The 21,498-nt window shown below is 40.5% G+C and overlaps 1 protein-coding gene across 5 annotated transcripts in view; it reads left to right on the top strand.

Moving 5' to 3' along the window:
• zdhhc4 (zDHHC palmitoyltransferase 4) overlaps positions 1 to 21,498 on the top strand; it is a 41,506-nt gene that overhangs the window by 7,357 nt on the left and 12,651 nt on the right. For 3 of the 5 annotated variants that reach the window (XM_073061060.1, XM_073061059.1, XM_073061061.1), the window contains exons 3-6: positions 8,828 to 8,901; positions 9,653 to 9,831; positions 12,675 to 12,800; positions 15,400 to 15,644. In XM_073061060.1, the coding sequence (XP_072917161.1) occupies positions 8,828 to 8,901; positions 9,653 to 9,831; positions 12,675 to 12,800; positions 15,400 to 15,644 (624 nt within the window). Of the gene's footprint in view, positions 1 to 720; positions 846 to 8,827; positions 8,902 to 9,652; positions 9,832 to 12,674; positions 12,801 to 15,399; positions 15,645 to 21,498 lie in introns of all 5 variants that reach the window. The other 2 variants (XM_073061058.1, XM_073061057.1) reach the window with 1 other exon arrangement.

The raw sequence follows: 21,498 nt of genomic DNA, 5'->3' as shown, positions 1-21,498 counted from the left end.
CCAGTCTTTGTATCATCTGCAAACTTAGCAACAAAGCCACCTATTCTATCATCTAAATCATTGACATACATCATAAAAAGAAGTGCTCTCAACACTAACCCCTGCAGAACTCCACTAGTCACTGGCAGCCAAACAGAAAAGGATCCTTTTATTCCCATTCATTGGCTCCTACATGCCAGTAACTTTCCTGTACTACCATGTGCTCTTAACTTGGTAAGCAACCTCATGTATGGCATCTTGTAAAAGGCCTTCTGGAAGTCCAAATATACAACGTCCCTTGCATCCCCTTTATCTAACCTATCCTACTTGTAATCTCCTTAAAGAATTCCAACAGGTTCATCAGGCAATATTCCCTTAAGGAAACCATGCTGACTTTGTCCTATCTTGTCCTGCATCACCAAGTACTCCATAACAATTGTTACATACCCATGAGTATCTTGTACCTGTTAAGATACCTATCTTGTATCTTGTACCATGACCATGATGTAATTGAGGCTATGCTGGGCATGAGGTAATGGTCTTGTGATGGTGGAGCGACGTCATTTTCCCACCAGTGAGAGGTCATGTGATAGTTTTTTTTCAACAGGGTATAAAAGGAGAACCCCGCCCCCGTGATGTGGGCAGTTTATGGCTGAATTCACCAGTGACTCCATGTCGCTGCGTATTTCGATGTTATGACGCAGTTTTGCTTGAAAGTGGAGTTTTACTTTCTGTTTTAAGTCTCAAGGGTTATTGCCGACAGTTTTGCTACAATACTGCCAGTTAAAATCCAGTCGGAGAGTGAAGATTCGTCGAAGTTCGGGAAGCTGAAAGATCGAGGAAAGTTGATGTCGGCTGTGAAGCAGGTTCGACCTTTATTTAATCTTCGCACGAGGAATTAGTAACCTGTGTCCGTGTTAACTCCTGCTTTGCCAAAAGAGCAGAAGGAGTTGGATGCAGAGTTTCGCCAAGGAAAGGTCAGTGCCTTTAAGCCGTTTTATTTCCTTCAATCGTAAATCCCTTGGCAAAGCTTGCTTCAGCTGGGATCAGCAGTATCGCCACAAAAGAGAATTTATTATCCCAAGGAAAGCCTCTCCTAAGTGACTGTGTAAGCATTTGGACTTTTGCATTACTACTTCTAAGAACTGTTTTCGCATTATCACTTTAAGAACTGTTCAAGCTGCCACATGGCAGCCGACTTCCGGTTAAGTTAGTAGTTTGTTTACTTTTGGGTTTTTTTTTAGCAGTGTTTAATAAATGTTTTATTTGTTATAAAAAACCTGTCAATTATATATTCATTGTTGCTGGATCGTAACATTTGGGGGCTCATATGATCTGAATCCATTTTTGAGTTTAAATGCTTGTTTAATTTTTGATTGGTGTTTTGGAAAAGGGGAATACTCGATTCTTTTGTTTGATTGGCTTGTGAGTGGTATTCGGCAACAATGAATATTGAAGGATTCCTGGTATCGCCAGATTTGGGATTATTAGCGAAGGCGAAAATAAGTGATATATTGGAGATTGCTAGCAGGTTTGAACTTGAAGGTATTTAGAAAGATACAACAAAGCCTGAAATTCAGAGGAAAATCACAGAACACCATATAGATTCGGGTGTGTTTGATGTATCGGTTTTAGATCGGTTTCCTGTGAGTAAAGCTGTGATTCAGTTACGGTCAGAACGAGTAGCTTTAGAAAAGCTGAGAATAGAAACTGCATTAAAACAGAAGGAATTAGAAGCTCGCTTGGAACTAAATCAATTAGAAGCTGAAAATAAAAAGGGAATTTGAACTTAAGATGGCGGAATTAAGATCCGAGAATCAGTCTCCTGGTTCTAGAAAAATGTGTGTTGTTAGTCGGGAAATTAAATTGGTCCCTCCATTTAGTGGAACAGAAGTAGAAAAATATTTTCAACATTTTGAAATGATTGCTCTGATTTCAGAGTGGCTGAAAGAGAAATGATCAGTGTTGTTACAGAGTGTAATTAAAGGCAAAGCACAACAGGTTTATACAGCTTTAACTGCTGAGCAAGCACTTGATCATGATACTGTGAAACTACACATATTGAAGGCGTATGAGTTAGTCCCAGAAGCTTATAGAGAAAGATTCAGAAATTTGGAGAAATCTGTAGAAAAAACTTATATGGAATTTGCCTACGATAAAGCTGTGTGTTTTGAGAGATGGGTTTCCTCTCAAAATGTAAATGGGGACTAATAAGTTGAAAGAGCTGATTTTAATGGAGGAATTTAAAAGAAGCATTCCTATTGAAGTAAGGACATACTTAAATGAGAGAGACATTGCTACATTGCACACATTGCAGGACTCTGCTAAATTAGCTGATGAATATGCTTTAATCCATAAGAATAAATTTCCTCAGGGCAGAACTTTTAAAAGGAAAAATAACACAGAGACTCAAGGTAAATCAGAAATTGAATCAGAAGTTAATGAGAAAGGTAAGGAAAACCTGTGAAGGAAAGACAGTTTGGTCCCATTTGTAACTATTGTAAGAAACCTGGTCACGTAATAGCTAACTGTTTCCGATTGAAAAAGAAAGAGAAGGAAGCAGTCCCAGATGCTTGTGTGCAACATACCGAAACACCTGTAAATCCACAGGGTTTGATAAACACAAATGAAGTTTTGTTAGAGTCTGACCAAGTTAAAAAGGGATATGGTCGTTTTATAACTGAAGGGTTTGTATCCTTGAAAGAAGGATCTACTCCAGTGCCAATAAAAATCCTTAGGGATACTGGAGCTTCTCAATCATTGATGTTAGACAGTGTGTTAAAGTTTAATAATGAGTCTAATAATGAGTCTGATACTGGTGAGGTAAATTATATACGAGGTGTTGGGAGTGCCCTTATGCCTGTACATCTGCAAAAAGTGAATTTAAAGTCAGGGTTAGTTATAGGACTTGTTAAAGTAGGACTACAGCCTAACTTACCTGTGAAGGATATTTCTTTATTGTTAGGTAATGACTTGGCAGGTGGACAAGTTTTTCCTGAAGAGCATTTGACAATAAAGTTAGAAGAACCACAGATGGATTCTAACACAGATTCTTCCTGTGTTGTAACTTGAGCTATGGCTAAAAAGATTAATGTGCAGAATGAGGTCGTTACCCATGACTGTTCAACTCAGGATTCGAGTTTTGAGGATGTGTCAGAAACTTTCTTACCCTCATTGTTTGAACAAGATTCTTGGAGTAAGTCTGACCATGAAGATTTGTCTTTGTCCAGGAAGGAGATGATGGCAGAGCAGAGTAGAGACCCTGAGATTATAAAATTAAAAGAACAAGGTCTTCCAGATGGTGAAATTGATAAGATGCCAGTAGGATATTATTTTGAGAAAGTGTATTGATGAGGAAGTGGAGACCGCCTACAATTCCTGCAAGTGCTGAATGTAATGTTGTTTACCAGGTAGTTGTTCCTAAAGTTTATCAAAATGAGATTTTAACTTTAGCCCATAGTGTGCCCTTAGGTGGACATCAAGGCGTAAGGAAAACTGTGGACAAGATTTTAAAACATTTTTACTGGCCTGGTTTAAGAAAAGATGTGGTGATGTTTTGCAGAACGTGCCATACTTGTCAAATTGTGGGTAAACCAAATCAAGTTACACCAGTGGCTCCATTGCAACCTATTGCAGCATTTGGTGAACCGTTTTCTAAAATTATTATAGATTGTGTAGGTCCATTACCAAAGACAAAAACTGGTCATCAGCACTTGTTGACTATCATGTGCACTGCGTCTAGGTTTCCAGAGGCAGTACCACTTAGGAATATAATGGCTAAAACTGTAACAAAGGCTCTTTAAAAATTCTTTACTTATTTTGGGTTGCCTAAGGAAATACAATCTGATCAAGGCAGTAACTTTATGTCTGGATTGTTTCAACAGATAGTTTATAAATTGGGAGCTAAGCAAATCACTTCTTCTGCGTACCATCCAGAATCGCAAGGTGCCTTGGAGAGGTTTCATTCTACCCTCAAGACTATGATTAGGACATATTGTGTGGAAAATGAAAGTGATTGGGATGAGGGTATACACTTATATTTGCAGTGAGGGAATTGGTACAGGAATCCTTAGGTTTCAGTCTGTTTGAACTTGTATTTGGGCATAGAGTTAGAGGATCTTTAGCTTTATTAAAAGAACAATGGATTAATAAAGAGGTACACACTAATTTGTTGGACTATGTTTTAAAATTTAAGGACAGATTACATAAAGCTTGTAATTTAGCTAGGGATAATTTAAAATTGACTCAGGAGAAAATGAAAACCTGGTACGATAAAGAAGCTAGGATGAGAACGTTTAAGCCTGGGTATAAGGTACTGGTTCTTTTCCCAATGCAAACGCATCCTTTACAAGCTAAATTTCATGGTCCTTATGAAATTGTGTCTAAAATTAATGATGTGGATTACGTGATTAAAAACTCCAGATCGTAGAAGGCCAACTCAACTTTGCCATATAAATATGATAAAACCATATTATGAGAAACAGTCTGCTAATGTGACTGTTGTGGTTAATGATAATGAGTCTGATCTCACTAGGAACATAATAGATGATTCATCTGAAACTCATTCTAAACCTAACGTTGTTTCTGTCGGATTACCAAACTCAACCATTCTGGAAAATATTGATGAGAAGTTAGCACATTTACAGCCAGAGCAGAAGCAGCAGATGAAACAATTAATTTTTAAATATAAGGATTTGTTTTCAGACGTTCCTAGAAGAACCACTGTAGCTTCACATGATGTAAACATTGGAGATGCCAAACCCATTAAACAACACCCATATAGGATGAACATGGAAAAATGTGAACTTGCTGAGAAAGAAATTAAATATATGTTAGAGAATAATATTATTAGACCTTCTAACTCGAATTGGAGTTCACCTTGTGTTATGGTGCCAAAATCAGACGGTAGTTTTAGGTGTTGCACAGACTACAGGAAGGTGTTGTGATGAAAACAGATACATATCCAATCCCTAGAGAAGATGATTGTGTAGATAAAGTGGGAAAAGCAAAGTTCCTTACAAAGATTGATTTATTGAAAGGGTATTGGTGTGTTCCATTAAAGGACAGAGGTAGAGAGATTTCTGCGTTTGTAGCTCTGTCTGGGTTATATGAATATAATGTTCTTCCATTTGGGATGAAGAATGCCCCAGGTACTTTCCAGCGGATGATTAACTCTGTGATTCAGGGATTAAAGGATACAGATGTTTATATTGACGATTTAGTGACAGGAAATGATACTTGGGAAGCACACATTACTGCGGTGGAGAAATTATTTGAAAGGCTTTCAAAGGCTAACTTAACTATTAACTTGGCTAAAAGTGAATTCAGACATGCCACTGTAACTTACCTTGGTTATGTTGTGGGTCAAGGTAAGGTAGCTCCTGTTCAGGCAAAAGTTTGAGCAATTTTAGAGATTCCCACTCTGACTGGGGAAAAAAACTGTCAGAAGATTTCTGGGAATGGTAGGATATTACCGAAAATTTTGTAAGAATTTTGCTCGTATTGCCCTTCCATTAACTAACCCCTTGAAGAAGAATGAGAAGTTTGTGTGGACAGTGCCTTGTCAAGAAACATTTGAGAAATTGACAACTATATGTCGACAACCTGTGCTCAAGGCACCTGACTTTGAAAAACCTTTTTCATCAGCTGTAGATGCTAGCGATGAGGCTGCAGGAGCAGTGTTACTGCAAAGGAATGAGGGTGATGAGGTTGATCATCCCGTAGCTTACTTTTCTAAGAAATTTAATGAGCATCAAAGAAACTATTCGACATTAGAAAAGGAATTGTTATCTCTTGTTTTGGCCTTAGAACATTTTGACGTATATGTTGGTACAATTCAAAAGCCACTTATAGTTTACACTGACCATAATCCATTAGTGTTTCTGAGTAAGATGAAAAACAAAAATAGAAGATTATTAAATTGGAGTTTAATGTTACAAGAGTACGATATTTTGATAACTCATATTAAGGGCAAAGATAATGTAATTGCTGATTGTCTATCTCGATGTTGAATATACAATGTAATTATTTTTATGGAGTGATATTTTAACGTTTGTAACAGTCCTACTGTATAGTAACTTGTAAGATACTGTATGATAATACTATATATACTGTGTACATTGTAAATTTTGTATGTTTGAATTTCTTCTCCTGTAAATACAAACGTTTGTAGTTAATTGTTAAAATTTTGTTCTTGACAGACCAAGAATTTTTTTTTGGAGGGAGGTGTTATGTACCCATGGGTATCTTGTACCTGTCACGTGACCATGATGTAATTGACGCTATGCTGGGCATGAGGTAATGGTCTTGTGATTGGGGAGTGACGTCATTTTTACCACCAGTGAGAGGTCATGTGATAGTTTTTTTCAACAGGATATAAAAGGGGAACCCCGCCCTGTGACATGGGCAGTTCGTGGCTGAATTCGCCAGTGACTCCATGTCGCTGTGTATTTCGATGTTATGACACAGTTTCATTTAAAAGTGGAGTTTTACTTTCTGTTTTAAGTCTCAAAGGTTATTGCTGGCAATTTTGCTACAATACTGCCACTTAAAATCCAGTCAGAGAGTGAAGATTCGTCGAAGTTCGGGAAGCTGAAAGATCGAGGAAAGTTGATGTTAGCTGTGAAGTAGGTTCGACCTGTATTTAATCTTCGCACGAGGAATTAGTAACCTGTGTCCGTGTTAACTTCTGCTTTGCCAAAATAGCAGAAAGAGTTGATTGCAGAGTTTCGCCAAGGAAAGGTCAGTGCCTTTAAGCCGTTTTATTTTCTTCAATTGTAAGTCCCTTGGCAAAGCATGCTTCAGCTGGGATCAGCAGTATCGCCACGAAAGAGAATTTATTATCCCAAGGAAAGCCTCTCCTAAGTGACTGTGTAAACATTTGGACTTCCGCATTACTACTTCTAAGAACTGTTTTTTCATTATCGCTTTAAGAACTGTTTTCGCATTATCACTTTAAGAACTGTTCAAGCTGCCGCATAGCAGCTGACTTCCGGTTAAGTTAGTTTGTTTACTTTTGGGTTTTTTTTTTAGCAGTGTTTAATAAATGTTTTATTTGTTATAAAAAACCTGTCTCAATTATATATTCATTGTTGCTGGATCGTAACACAATTGACTCCAATATCTTCCCAATCATTAGGGACAGGCTAACTGGTCTATCATTTCCTTTCTGCTGCCTTCCAATTGTCCACTCCTCTGTCACCATGTCAGAGTCCCATGATTTTTGAAAGATCATTACTAATCCCTCCACAATCTCTACTGCTATCTTTTTCAGAACCTTAAGGTGCAGTTCATCTGGTCCGGGTGACTTGTGTACCCTTCGGTCTTTCAGCTTTTTGAGCACCTTCTCCCTTGTAATAATAACAGCACTTGCTTCTCTTCCCTCACACCCTTCAATATCTTGCAAACTGCTAATATCTTCCACAGTGAAGACTGATGCAAAATACTTATTTAGTTCATTTTTGCCATCTTGTATCTGGCCTCATTTTCTAGCGGTCCAATAACCACTCTCATCTCTCCTTTGTTTTTTACATACTTGAAAAAGCTTTTACTATCCACTTTGCTGTTGTTTGCAAGCTTCTGTTGTATTTTATCTTTTCCCTCCTAATGATTCTTTTATTTGCTTTCTGTTGGATTTTTAAAGCTTCCCAAATCTTTATCTTCCTGCTAATTTTTGCTTTGTTTTATGCCCTCTCTAGCTTTGACTTCTCTTCTCAGCCACGGTTGTACCATAGAGAAAGAGGAGGAATGTGAAATAGAGCTGGAACTAGCTTAAGCACAATTGGCTACATGGCCTTATAATTTGTAATATTATCGTTGTAAGCTAAATAAAACAGAAATTTGAGGAGAGGGTCCTGAATCCATTTGATATTTTACCTTGCAGAAAATCTATAATCTCCGTGCAAGATGCCTTCAGAAGAGATTAAGTTGTTATCCCATGACACCACAAGCAATTTCAAAGCCTGGGTCTGGCAGTGAGCAGGCTTCTAGATGGAAACATTGTGAAGTATATCCATAGCCTTGACTCCTGCTTGGAAGGTTTTGGAGAGATTATATTTAATGCCAGCAATCAGGTTTCATGAAAGTTGACTGTGTTCACAGTGTCATAACTGCATTGTCTCACTCCTCAAGGAATCATACGTTTTGGAATTCTTGCTGGTTAAGTGTTACCCAGCCAAAGTTTCCTTAACCAACTCTTAGTCCATCACCTTGTATTTTAAGCACGTTGAGTTTTCATCTGGTTACTCATGAAATGTGATCAGAGTTCAAAGCTGTTAAATACTTTGGTGTTCTTGAAGGCATTTGGAATGCTTTCTTATGCCTCAAACTATTGAGATATTCTCAAACTATCACATTCTCAAACTCTTTTAGAATGTGATATTGTAATTCTAGCCTTGACCATAGGTTTCATCCTTACCTCCTGTGTCAGTAGATCAAGGCTTCAAGTTTTGCTCTCAGACTCAACAAACATTGTTCTGGAGGAACTCAGAGACTGAGCAGCATCTGTGGGAGGAAGGAACCACTGCATCATGATTGCTCTAGAGATTCTAAATTCTAGCCTTGTCTATCTTCCCAGGTTAATATAATAGGATCTCAAGGCACTGATACGTAACTAAAGAGCAAGATAGTGTCCTTATGTCTTGGCCAATATCAATCCCTTTACCAAAACAATAGGTTATCCAGTCTTCATTATATTGCTATTGTTGGTAGCTGGCTGGAAGAATATTGTCTGCTGTATGAGTTACATAAAAACAGTAACTGTACACCTTAATGGCATAGTTTGACTGTGATATATGCTATATAAATGCAAGCCTTTCTTCTACCTCCATTTTCTTTCCATCATTAATAGATGATTGGGCCAATGGTTCCTCAACGGATGCAGGTAGCAGTGCAGTATGCTTTACATAGGTTCATCCATCAGAGGTGAGTGTAAATACCTGCACACATCAATCCTCACTCATTCTGTGTGGTTAGCAAGGGTGTTGCAAATAAAAAGATGAATGCCCAGCTAAGGGGGTCCCCAAAGTGCAAAGTATTTCCAGCTGTTGCCCAACATACAACTGATACAGATTCAACACCAGTTAAATCACCAGGTTGGTTTAGATTTCAGTAGCTTATTTATATAAAAAAGATCAGCTTTTCACATGAAATATGAATCCTGGTATCTTTCTGTTCCTTCACCCTATTGAGAATTTTATCACTTTTGATTCTCCATTTCCAAAAAATGCTATTTCACATCTATCTTCATTCCAACCTACGGTCCCCACTCTCCACTAACGTTCTACATTCAGTTTAGCAGGTTTTCAAATTTTCTGATCTTGAAGTATCCATGTTTTGTTTGTTTTCTATTAATTCTGTCCCTCCAAATTCTTTGTGTATGCGGAAAAGGGAAAGACCTGAAACAATCCTTTGAATTCCTGGAAACCTTTTCTAGACTACATGTTAATCCATCACTCTTGAATAAAAATTTACCTAGTGGTGGTATTCATGAAACGGCAGTAGAAGCTGGTAGGAACCTAGCTGGGGACAGAAACTAGTGATCCAATGATTATGTAAACTACAAAACAGGTTTACTTGAAGCACAGGCACAGCTAACTAATGTGTAGGAAGATTTACAATGAGCACAATGCATAAACTCATAGGGTACCTAATCACCACCTTTCACTTTTAACAGAAACTCCTTCTTCCTGGCCCTGCATCTTCTTTTGGAAGTTGCTGTGTATGGAGAGTATTCCTGGGAAGTGTTCCCTTATGCCTTGGAATTGGGATTCACACTCAGTAACTTGCTGCTGCCTTACATCCTGTTGTTTGGAAAGATGTACTTTTTCTACCTATGCTGTGTCAGTGACCCTGGTAAGAAACAATTGTGAAATGACTTGGGCATTCATCTGTCTCATGCTAATTTGCTGCCACTTTTCCTCAGTTGACTGGCTCAGTTAATAAAATGAGAGCTCATGTCCCATTTTAAAGCTGACACTTGGTGAGTAATATTGAGGTAGAGGCAGAGGGAATTAAGGTCTCTAAAGCAAGATCCACTGTCAGTTGTGTGTAAAGATTTTATTGCTCTATTTCAGAAGAGGTTTCCAATATTTGTCCTTAGAAGAATATTTTGAGATTGATCTGAAGACAGAATACTGTAAATAGTGGGCAAGTTTGGCAGCATTGTCGGGAGAGAAACAATGAACACAGGATGCTCAAAATCTTGAGCAAAACACAAAATGCTGAAGAAGCCCAGCAAGTCAGACAGCATCTATGGAGAGGAATAAACAGTCAACATTTTGGGCTGGGATCCTTCATCAGGACTGGAAAGAAATGGACAGAAGCCAGAATAAGAAGGTGGAGGGGTGGGGGAAGGAGCCTAAGCTTGCAGGTGATTAATAAAACCTGGTGGGTGGATGGAAGAGTGGGGTTGAGTAGGAAGATGAGAGAAGATGTCTGAAAGAGATGAAGAGCTGAGGAAGTAATCTAGGAGAGAGCAGTGGTCTGTGGAAAAAAAGGGAAGAGAGGAACCAGAGAAAGGTAATGGGCAGGTGGGGAGAAGAAGGGGGTGAGAAGTTAACCAGAATGGGAAATGGAAAATGAGAAAAGGAGGGAGAAGTTACTGGATGTTAGAGAAATTTTCAGTGCCATCAGGTGCAGATGGAATATGAGGTGTTGCTCCTCCAACCTGAGTTGGACTCATCATGGCAGTAGAAGAGGCATGGATTGATCTGTCAGAAAGGGAATGGGAAATCAACTTAAAATGATTAGCCACTAGAAGATCCTGCCTTTTGTGGTGGTCAACAAAACAAACCCCCAATCTGTTTCGGGTCTCACTGATGTAGAGGAGGCCACACTAGGAACACTGGAAACAGTAGACAGACTTGCAGGTGAACTATCACCTCACCTGGGAGGACTGTTTGGGAAGATCTTGAATGGTGGTGAGGAAGGAGGTGTAGGAGCAGGTATAGAACTTGTCAAGCTTGCATGGATAAATACCAGGAGGGAGATCAGTAAGAAAAGACAAGTGGACAAGGAAGTCATGTAGAGAGTGATCCACACAGAAAGCAGAGGATGGAGGGAGAGAAAGATGTGCTTAATGGTAGTAGGCGGTGGAAGTTACTGAGAATGATGTGCTGGATATGTAGGCTTGTAGAGCAATTGGTAATGACAAGGGGAATCCTGCTCCTGTTATGACAGTAGGATTGCGTGAGGGCAGATGTGCAGGAAATGGAGGAAATCCGGGTAAAGGCAGTGTTGATGATGGGAAGGAAACTGTTCTTTGAAAGAGAGGGATGCTGGAGAATGGGATACCTCAGCCTCAGAGCAGATGCAGTTGAGAAACAGGAACTGACAGAAGAGAACAAAATTTTACAAGTGACAGGGTGGGAAGAGCTATAGTTAATATAACTGTGAGAGTCAGTAGGTCTGTAGAAGATTTCAGTAGATAGTTTCTTTCCAGAGATGGGGACAGTGTGATTGAGGTGGGGAGAGAAATGCCAGAGGTGAATGAAGTATGTTTGAGGGCAGGGTGGAGGTTGGAGGCAAAGATGATGAAATTGACAAGTTCAGCTTGGGTGCAGGAAGCAGCGCTAATGCCGGTGTCAACATAGCAGAGAAAAAGTTGGGGAACGTTACTAGTATAGGCTTGGAAAGTGGATTGCTCCACTTAGACACAAAACGGCAGGCAGTTTTGGAGTAAGTACAAGGAGCTGAATGCTAAGTTGTTGAAAATAAGAAACAGTTTCATCAGACAGCGGAGTGTGGTGGTGGAGGGGAGCTGGTTAGGTCTATTGTCCAGTAATTTTAAAAAACAGAAATGCATGAAAATCTCAGTCAGGCAGCATCTATAGGAGAGAATTCAGGTCGAGACCCTTCATCAGGATTTAAAGGGAAGGAAGAAGAAGCCAGATTAACAATTTGGGGGAGGGGAAGGAATACAAGCTGGCAAATGATAGGTGAAACCAGATGGGTGGGTGGGGGAAGGAGCATGAAATGAGAAGCTGGATGGTGATAGGTGGATGTAGTAAAGGGCTGAAGATGAATGAATCTGATAGGAGATTACAGTGGATATCAGAAGGAGTGAGGGGCAGAGCAGGGTAAGAGGGGAGCCAGAATAGAGAATGGAAAAAGAGAAGTGGGAGAGGGGAAGAAATTAATGTAAGTTATATTCATGCTGTCGGAGGCTATGCAGATGGAATATGAAGTCTTGACCCTCCAACCTGAGGGTGGCCACATCATGCAGTAGAGGATGCCATGGACCAACATATAGGAATGGAAAGAAGAAATAAAATGAGTTGCCACGGGGGGAAACCCACCTTTTGTGGCAGATGGAGTAAAGAAGCTTAACAAAGCAGTCCTCCGATCTACGCTGTGTCTCACCAATGTGGAGGAGGGTGCACCAAGAGCATCAGGTATAGTAAATGACCCCTACATACCGTCAGGTGAAATAGCACCTTACCTGCAAGGACTGGTTGCGGCTCTGAGTGGTGGTGAGGGTGGAGGTGTAGGAGTAGGTGTAGCAGTTGTCACGCTTGCAGGGATAAGTGTGAGGAGGGACGAGTGGACAAGGGAGTCAGATGAATTGAAATAGGATTTGGCTCAATTTTCCATCGAAGTCAGTTCCACACACTTTGAGATTGTGTCTGTGGTTGTTATTTGCAACTTGCATTTGATTTTAAACTTGTTAATTGTTCATTCTTAATTGTTTTTCAAAGGTAAAATTTCACCTTCAAACCACAAGCAGCTTCTGAAAGTATATACATGTGATGGAATTTTGTACCAACATGCTCGTGTCTGCTCAACGTGCAAACTAGTGAAACTGGCACGGTCAAGGCACTGCCGTAAGAAACTTATGACATATGGGTAATGTGGGTGTGTATTGAGCTTGCATTTAGGAAATCTGGATAGATATATAAGTCAGCATTTGTGAAGAGAAAATACAGGTCAATGTGTAGGGCATAGATCTTAGACTAGAATAGAGTAAAAACTTAATATTATCATTGCTGAAGACAACAAGATTGCGGTGCTACTCCAGTCCATTTAACAGATTTACAATGCATGCAGTACAGCTTAATTTTTAAAGGATTCCCATATTTACATGCAAGAAGTGACTTTGATAGTCCATAACACTCAAAGTCATTGGCAAGCCAGAGTGTAGCATTATTCATCTGCACAACAGCCCTCAAGAAGAAGCTGCTTTTCACTCTTACTGTCTTGGCTAAGATGGCAGGAGATTGAATAGACAGGATCCAGGATGGGATGGGCCTTTATGATGTTACAGACGCTCTTTAGACATTGAGAGTTGCAGATGGTCTCCAAGTCCGGTAGTTGAGTCCCAATGATGTGCTGAGCTGTCCTAATCACCTGCTGGAGTGCTTTGTGATCTGTCTTGCTGCAGTTAGAGTACCACACTGTCATTCTGTATGACAGTATGCTCATCAGTAAAAGTTGGCCAGCAACTTCTGGTGCAGATTAGCTCTTCCCTACTGAAGAAGTAGTGTTTATGGACCAAGAGAGCTCCTCAGTAATGTTCATCCCCAAAAACTTGAAACTGGAGACCTTTTCCACTGCCTCCCTATTAATGAAAAGTGGGGCTTGTTAGTGGGCCTCTTCCTGAATTCAGTTATCATTTTGAATTGAACTTAGGTTGCTGGTTTCGGTAAGATAGCGGCACATTCAATCGCAGTGGCTTCTACGGGGTCAACAAAGGGTGCACTGTCCTTTTTAAACGTATTTTTTAATGATCGCAAGATCCTGCTAGACATTAAAGACTTAGTATTGCAGGTCTACCCATCAGTGAGTTGTTCATTGGCGGAAAAACCGAAGGAGCTAGACTTGGTGCAGATCGTGCTACTGCTAGTGTCAGGCTTCAGAGGAGTTGATGCACAAAGGAGGCATACAGTCTAATAGCAAGTGACCGTCATAGTCACTTTCTTCTGATCGCAAGACCCTTTTGGACATTGTTAATGTGGAATACTGCAAGTCCAATTCAATGATTTATTGGCGGACAGTGGGGGAGCTGCATGGCCTCAGTCGTAGTGAGGACTGGGCCTCAGGCTACAGGCCACAGTGTTGCTTGTTTACAGCTGCCAGGAGAGGGGCGCGGAGCCAGAGCACTCCGCCAGGCTGGAGTTGGTTCCCACCCCCCCCCCCCCCCCCCACCCCAAGTGATCGCTTTGCAGAAGACAGACTGTATTGTGCTTGACTACGGCATTCGTGGACTCAGAGTCTGGACTGCTTTGTTGTGTGGCTGTATTTAACTGATATCGTACAGTTTGTACATGTGCTTGCTATTTTGTACGCTTCGTGCAGTGTGACTGTTGGTATCATGCTTTGCACCTCGGTCCCGCAGTAATGCTGTCTTGTTTGGCTGTTTTCATGGGTATTCATCTATGGTTGAATGACAGTTAAACTCGAATTGAATTGAATTGAATTTCTTCATCAATTCTGACAAACTGACAAAGGTTTTTAGAATTTGACAGGGTTCCCAATGTATTGCAGATGTTTTGTCTGCATAGGAGTCCAAATGGGACAAAAGGATGAGAAACAAGGGCATAATGTCATATAGCACAGAAACTGGCCATTAGTCCTGCATCCATACCAACATTAAGCAACCATTTACCCCTCTACCATCTGATTCTCATTATATTCTCATCAACTGTCCCCATATCATACCACCCTCCAACAGGTATGATATTAAGAGTGGTCAATTAACCTACAAGCTGCATGCCTTTGAACTGTGAGAGAAAAGCTACACAATTGCGGAAGGTACATGCATACTCACACAAACAGCACTGTAGTCAGAAATGAATCTGGGTCACTGGCACTGTGAGGCAGCTGCTCTATCAACTGTACCACCCTAAAAAAGTTGATTTAAGTTCGGCGACTCAGTCAGTAAAAATATAAGAATATTACTTGAGGCTTGACTAAACTAGCAAAGATTTGTTTTTATTTCAACTTAAATTTGAAACCTGTCAAACAGAAAGAGCCCTGGATGTTGCCCATTAAGATACAATGTGTGGAGAAGAAAGTCTGCCATTTACATATTGTCCTTTTTGAAACTCAAAGAACCAATAAATAAAGCAACAATGGTAAATGTCTTCCAAGTACCTCATTTGATGCATTTGGACACTAATACTGAGATACTTGCTGAGATTTTGAGACCAAGAAATTGTTTCTCTCATAAGAGTTGATTCATAATGACTACAGCTACAGCCTCTCTCCAGGAGCTCACCAGAACAGCTGATTCCCAGAGATGTTGGCAATTTAGTAACAAGTCCAGCACAGTTCTTCCCAATGGCTTGATATTTGCTGAGGACTCAATTAATTTTATACAGGAGATGCAGAAAGGCAAAGACAAAAGACATTCCACCCATGTGGATTGAACCTGAAAATGGCTTCAGGAGTAAATATAATTATTTCCTTTTCTCTTTCCCCCAGGACTGTGCAACTGCTGTGTCCATCGATTTGACCACCATTGTGTCTGGGTGAATAACTGCATTGGGGCATTAAACATACGTTACTTCCTATTCTACCTGGTAACCCTCTCTGGGATGGCTGCTGCAGTAGCAATAATGACGTTAAGATTCCTTGTTCAAGTGGCATTGATGTCTAATCTACCTCAGGCCATGTATGTAAATGCTGAGGGTGAAGGTGTACCTGTTGGCATTCTGTTTATAGTCCAGGTAGGGAAACAGCTTTTATGGTGTTGTTTGGGTCTTTGCAAATGCTGTGACCTTTCAGAATCCATGCAATGCTGAAATGTTGTTAGCTGCTTGCTATTTACTCATATACATTATTTACTGGGAAATGCAATTTGAACTGTGGGGTTTAAGCCTTTGAACACTGAACTGAGTGAAATGTCCACCAAATCTCAGGTGTAACCCTGAGAAATGTTTCACTTACTTAGAGACCATATTGGATTCAACATGAATCAGACCTCTGCATCTGCTGTCCAAGAGGGTAAGGCACAAAAAGTAGCCACAAGCTAAATAAAGGTAATACAAAGTACAAAGTAAATTTATTATCTAAGTACATATGTCACCATATACAACCCTGAGAATCATTTTCTTATGGCATGTAGTAAATCCAACACAATAGAATCAAAGACCACACCTAACAGGATAACATACTCTGCAAATACAAATGAAAAAAAGTCCTGTTATTAATATTATGAAGTCATGTAGCACAGAAATGGGCACATCAGCGCTTGACAATCATGCCCATCTATACCAATGCTACTTGCCTCCGTTAGGACCATATTTTTCTATGTCTTCCCCATTTAATCAGATTCCATCAACTCTGGCAACATGCTCCATGTATTAACCGCTCTCTGAATCACTGTTTTATTTGGACAATCATGGCAGCATCATGACAACCCAACATCTTTCAAGAATCATTAGATGCTGTAATGTTTCCAGAGGACTAGAAAATTGCAAATGTCACTTCACTCTTTAAGAAGAGAGAAAGACAAAAGACTGAAAATTATAGGCCAGTTAGCCTGATGTCAGGTGTTGATAAGATGTTATTAAAGATGAGGTTTCTGGATACTTAGAGGCACATGATAAAGTAGGCCAAAATTGGAATGGTTTCTTTCAGGGAAATGTTACCTGACAAACCTGTTGGATCTCTTTGAGAAAGTAACAGGCAGGATAGACATGGAGAGCCTGTGGATGTTCTTTACTTGGAGTTTTGGAAGGCTTTTGACAAGGTGCCACACATGAGGTTGCTAAACAAGAGCCCATGGTATTGCAGGAAAGATAGTAGCTTGAATAAAAGATTGACTAACTGATAGTAGGCAAAGTCTGGAAATAAAGGAGCCTCTTTTGCTTGGCTGCCAGTGACTAGTGTTCTTCAGGTGTTGGTGTTGAGACTGCTTCTTTTCACTTTGAATGTCAATGATTTGGATGACTAAATTGATGGCTTTGTGGCCAAGTTTGCGGATGATATAAAGAAAGCTGGAGGGGTTGGTAGTGTTGAGAAAGCAAGGAGTCTGCAGAAGAACTTAGACAGATTAGGAGAATAGGCAAAGAAGTGTCAGGTAGATTACAATGCAGGGAAGTGTACTTTGGTAAAAGGAATAAAGGTATAGACTTTTCTAAAAGGGGAGAAAATTCAAAAATCAGAGGTGCAAAGGGTAAACACAAAGTACACTGCAGATGCTGTGGTCAAATAAACACGTACAAACAAGCTAGATGAACTCAGCAGGTCGGGCAGCATCCGTTGAAAGGAGCAGTCAACATTTCGGGCCGAGACCCTTCGTCAGGTGCAAAGGGATTTGGGAGTGCTTATGCAGGATTCCCTAAAGGTTAACTTGCAGTTTAAGTCAGTGGTAAGAAAGGCAAATGCAATGTTAGCATTTATTTCAAGAAGACTAGAATATAAGTGCAAAGATGTAATGTTCAGATCACACTTGGTGTGTTGGGCCCTTTATCTATGAAAGGATGTGCTGCCATTGGAGAAGGTCAAAAGGAGGTCCACGAGAATGATTCTGGGAATGAGAGGTTAACATATGAGGAGCATTTGATAACTCTGGGCTTCTACTTGCTGGATTTTAAAAGAATGAGGAGAGATTTCATTGAAGCCTATCAGATATTGAAAGGCCTAGTTAGAGTGGATGTGAAGAAGATGTGGGGGGGGGGGGGGGGGGTCGGTGTCTAGGACCAGAAGGCACAACCTCAGAAGAGAGGGACGTCGCTTTAGAGCAGAGAAATTGAGCAATTTCTTTAGCCAGGGGGTGGTAAATCTCTGGATTTCACTAGCGTAGATGTCTGAGGAGGCCAAGTCATTGTGTATATTTAAAGTGGAGGCTAATAGGTTCTTGATTAGTCATGGCATTTAAGGTTATGGAGAGAAGACAGGATAATAGGGTTGAAATGGCATACAACTGTGAGCTTGGGATGGTCAGTAAGTGCATAATGAGATAGTTGTCCAGTCTGCACTGGTCTCACATGTGGAGAAGGCTACATTGCAATCACCAAATGCAGTACAGAAATGGGCCCTTCATCCCTTCAAGTCTATGCTGAACCATTAATCTGCCTAGTCCCATCAACCTGCATCTGGACTATAGCCCTCCATATCCCTACCACCATGTACCTATCAAAATTTCTCTTAAACATCGAAATCAAACCACGTCAGCCACTTGCACTGGTAACTCATTCTACACTCTCACCACCCTCTGAGTGAAAAGGTTTCCCCTCATGTTACCCTTGAACTTTTTATCTTTCACCCTTAACCCATGACTTCTTGTTAATGTCTCACCCAACAGTGTAAAGAGCCTGCTTGCATTTACCCTATATATACCCCTTGTAATTTTGTATACCTCTATCAAATCTTTCCTCAATCTTCTACATTCTAGGGAGTAAAGTCCTAACCTATTTAAACTTTCCCTATAACTCAGGTCCTTGAGCCCCAGCAACATCCTTGTAAATTTTCTCTTCACTCTTTCAATCTTATTTATATCTTTCCTGTAGGTAAATGACAAGAACTGCACACAATATTCCAAATTAGGCCTTACCAACATCTTGTACACCATCAAGATAACATCCCAACTCCTGTACTCACTTGATTTGTGAAGGCCAATGTGCCAAAAGCTTTCTTTATGACCCTAACTCTCTGTGACACCACTTTCAAGGAATTAGGGATTTGTATTCCCAGATCCATCTGTTGTACCGCACTCCTCAGTGCCCTACTGCTCGCTTTGTAAGACCTATGGCACCCTTTTTGGTTCTCCCAAAGTGTAACACCTCACATTGGTCTGCATTAAATTACATCCGCCACTTTGCAGCTTATTTTTCTAACTGTCCAGATCCCTCTGCAAGCTATGATAGTCATCCTCGCTGTCCTACAATCTTGGTGTCATCCACAAATTTTTCTGATCCAGTTTAGCACATTATCATCCAGATCATTGATATAGATGACAAACAACAATGGACCCAGCACCGATCCCTGCAGTACTCCACTAATCACAGGTCTCAGGTCAAAGAAGCAACCACTCTCTGGCTTCTCCCACAAAGTAAATGTCTAATCCAACTTACTACCTCATCTTGAGTGTCAGGCGACTGAACCTTCCTGACCAACCTCCCATGCAGGACCTTTTCAAATGCCTTGCTAAAGTCCATGTAGGCAACATCCACTGACTTGCCGTCATTGATTTTCCTGGTAACTTCCTTGAAAAACTTTGTAAGATTGGTTAGATGTTGACTATCCTTAATCAGTCTTTGTCTATCCAAATAATTATATACCCGGCCCATTAGAATATGTCTCAATAACTTTCCCACTTCTTAGAGCCTATCTTAAACAACAAAACAGCATTAGCTATCCTCCAATCCTTGGCAGCCTCACCTGTAACTAAGGATGTATTAAATATCTTTGCTAACACCCCTGCAGTAGCCTCCCACAGGGTCCAAGGGACCACCTTGTCAAGCCCTCGGGATTTATCCACTCTAATTTGCCTCAAGACAGCAAACACCACCTTCTCTGCATTCTGTATAGGATCTATGACTACGCTGCTGCTTTGCTTCACTTCTATCAACTGTGTCTGTCTCCCAAGTAAATATAGATGCAAAATAGCCATTTAAGATCTCTCCCATCTCTTTCAATTCCATACATAGATTACTACTCTGAGTTTCCAGAGGAACAATTTTGTCCCTTGCTATAGTTTTTAATATATTTTTGTAGAGGCCCTTAAGATTCTCCTTCCACCCTGTCTGCTAGAGCAATCTCATGCTTTCTTTTAGCCCCCCAATTTCCTTCCTAAGTGTTCCCTTGCATTTCTTGTACTCCTCAAGTAACTTATTGTTCCTACCTGCCTATACCTGTTACGCACCTCCTTCTTTTTCTTAAATTGGGGCTCAATATCACCGAAAACCAAGGTTCCATCAAGCTGTTATTCTTGCCTTTTATTCTGACAAGAATTCTAAACATTTCACTTCGGAAGGCTTCCCACTTACCAAATACACCTTTGCCAGAAAACAGCGTGTCCCAATCCACATTTCCCAGATTCTTTCTGATACCATCAAAATTGGTCTTTCTCCAATTTAGCATCTCAACCTGAGGATCATACCAATCATTTTCCAAAATTACCTTGAAACTAACAGCATTATGATCGCTAGATGCAAAGTATTCCCCTACATAAACTTCTGTCACCCACTCTGTCTTATTCACTAATCAGAGATCAAGTATTGCACTCTCTCTACTTTTATGTACTGCCCAAGGAAACTTCCCTGAACACTTCTGACAAACTCTTTCCCATCCAGCTCTTTTACGGTAAGGGAGTCCCAGACAACATGTGGAAGATTAAAATTCACCAACTATGACTGTCTTATGTTTCTTGAAACAGTCTGTTTATCCAAATAATTGGCTTGGTATGTAGGTTTGGAGTAGATTTGGTATGGAGGTAGATATGTATGTATCTATCTATCTCCACAACTACTGCTGTATGTGTTCTGGTGCTCTAGTTCCCATCTCCCTGCAGCTCAAATTTAACCCTCCCCCCCTGTGCAGCACTAGCAAACCTTCCCTCTAATATATTAATCCCCCTTTCTGTGCAGGTCCCACCTTCCAAGGAAAAGAGCCCAATGATCCAAAAATCTGAAGCCCTTGTTTCTGAGCCACCTCCTTAGCCACATGTCAAAATGTACAATCTTCCAATTTCTGGCCTCACCAGCATGTTGCACAGTGGTGATCCTGATATTGCAACCCTGAAGGTCCTGTCCTTTAACATAGCACCTAATTCACTTTGCAGGAACTTGACATCACTCCTTCCCATGTCATTGGGTGATCACGACCTCTGGCTGCTCACCCTCTCACTTAAGGATGCTGTGGACTTGATCTAAGATGTCCTTGACCCTGGCACCCAGAAGGCAACACGCCATCCAGGAATCTCATTCTCATCCACAGAACCTCCTATTCCCCTAACCAACTAATCCCCTGTTACTACAGCTCACCTCTTGTCCACCCTTCCCTTGTGAGCCACAGAGCCAGGCTCAGTGACAGAGACCCGACCCTATCCCTATCATAACCCTCCAGCAACTGTTTCCAACCTTGCTCCATCTGTCTCTCCATATCTGTGTGTGTGTGTGTGTGTGTGTAGTTTTACTTTGATTCTATGTGTTCTTTGTATCAACTCTAAATGCTCACATGAAAATTAATCTCAGGGTAGTATATGGTGACATATGTACTTAGAAGTTTATTTTCCCCTCTCTATCTGCCTCTATCTTCCAACTTCATCTTCCTCTGCTCCCCTCTCCTCTCCAGTACAATCTGCATGACACTGTACACCTTCCAAAGTTCACTCCTACCCTTTTACTTTCTATGTTGGCTATCTTGCTTCTCCACTCTCAGATTTGATGTAGGATTTTGACCTGAAACTTCGAAAGTTCCTTTCTGCCTGTATTGATACTGCACAATCCACTGAGTTCCTACAGCAGATTGTTTGTTGCTCCAGATTACAATATTTGCAGTTTCTTGTGTCTGTCAGATCTGAATACAGATGCACAAATTATTTGAAGTAGTGATACAGATTCAAGACCATTAACT

The sequence above is a fragment of the Hemitrygon akajei genome, chromosome 11, assembly GCF_048418815.1.
Source record: "Hemitrygon akajei chromosome 11, sHemAka1.3, whole genome shotgun sequence".
In the NCBI taxonomy this organism is placed as follows: Eukaryota; Metazoa; Chordata; class Chondrichthyes; order Myliobatiformes; family Dasyatidae; genus Hemitrygon; species Hemitrygon akajei.
This window is presented reverse-complemented; position numbering and strand designations above follow the sequence as displayed.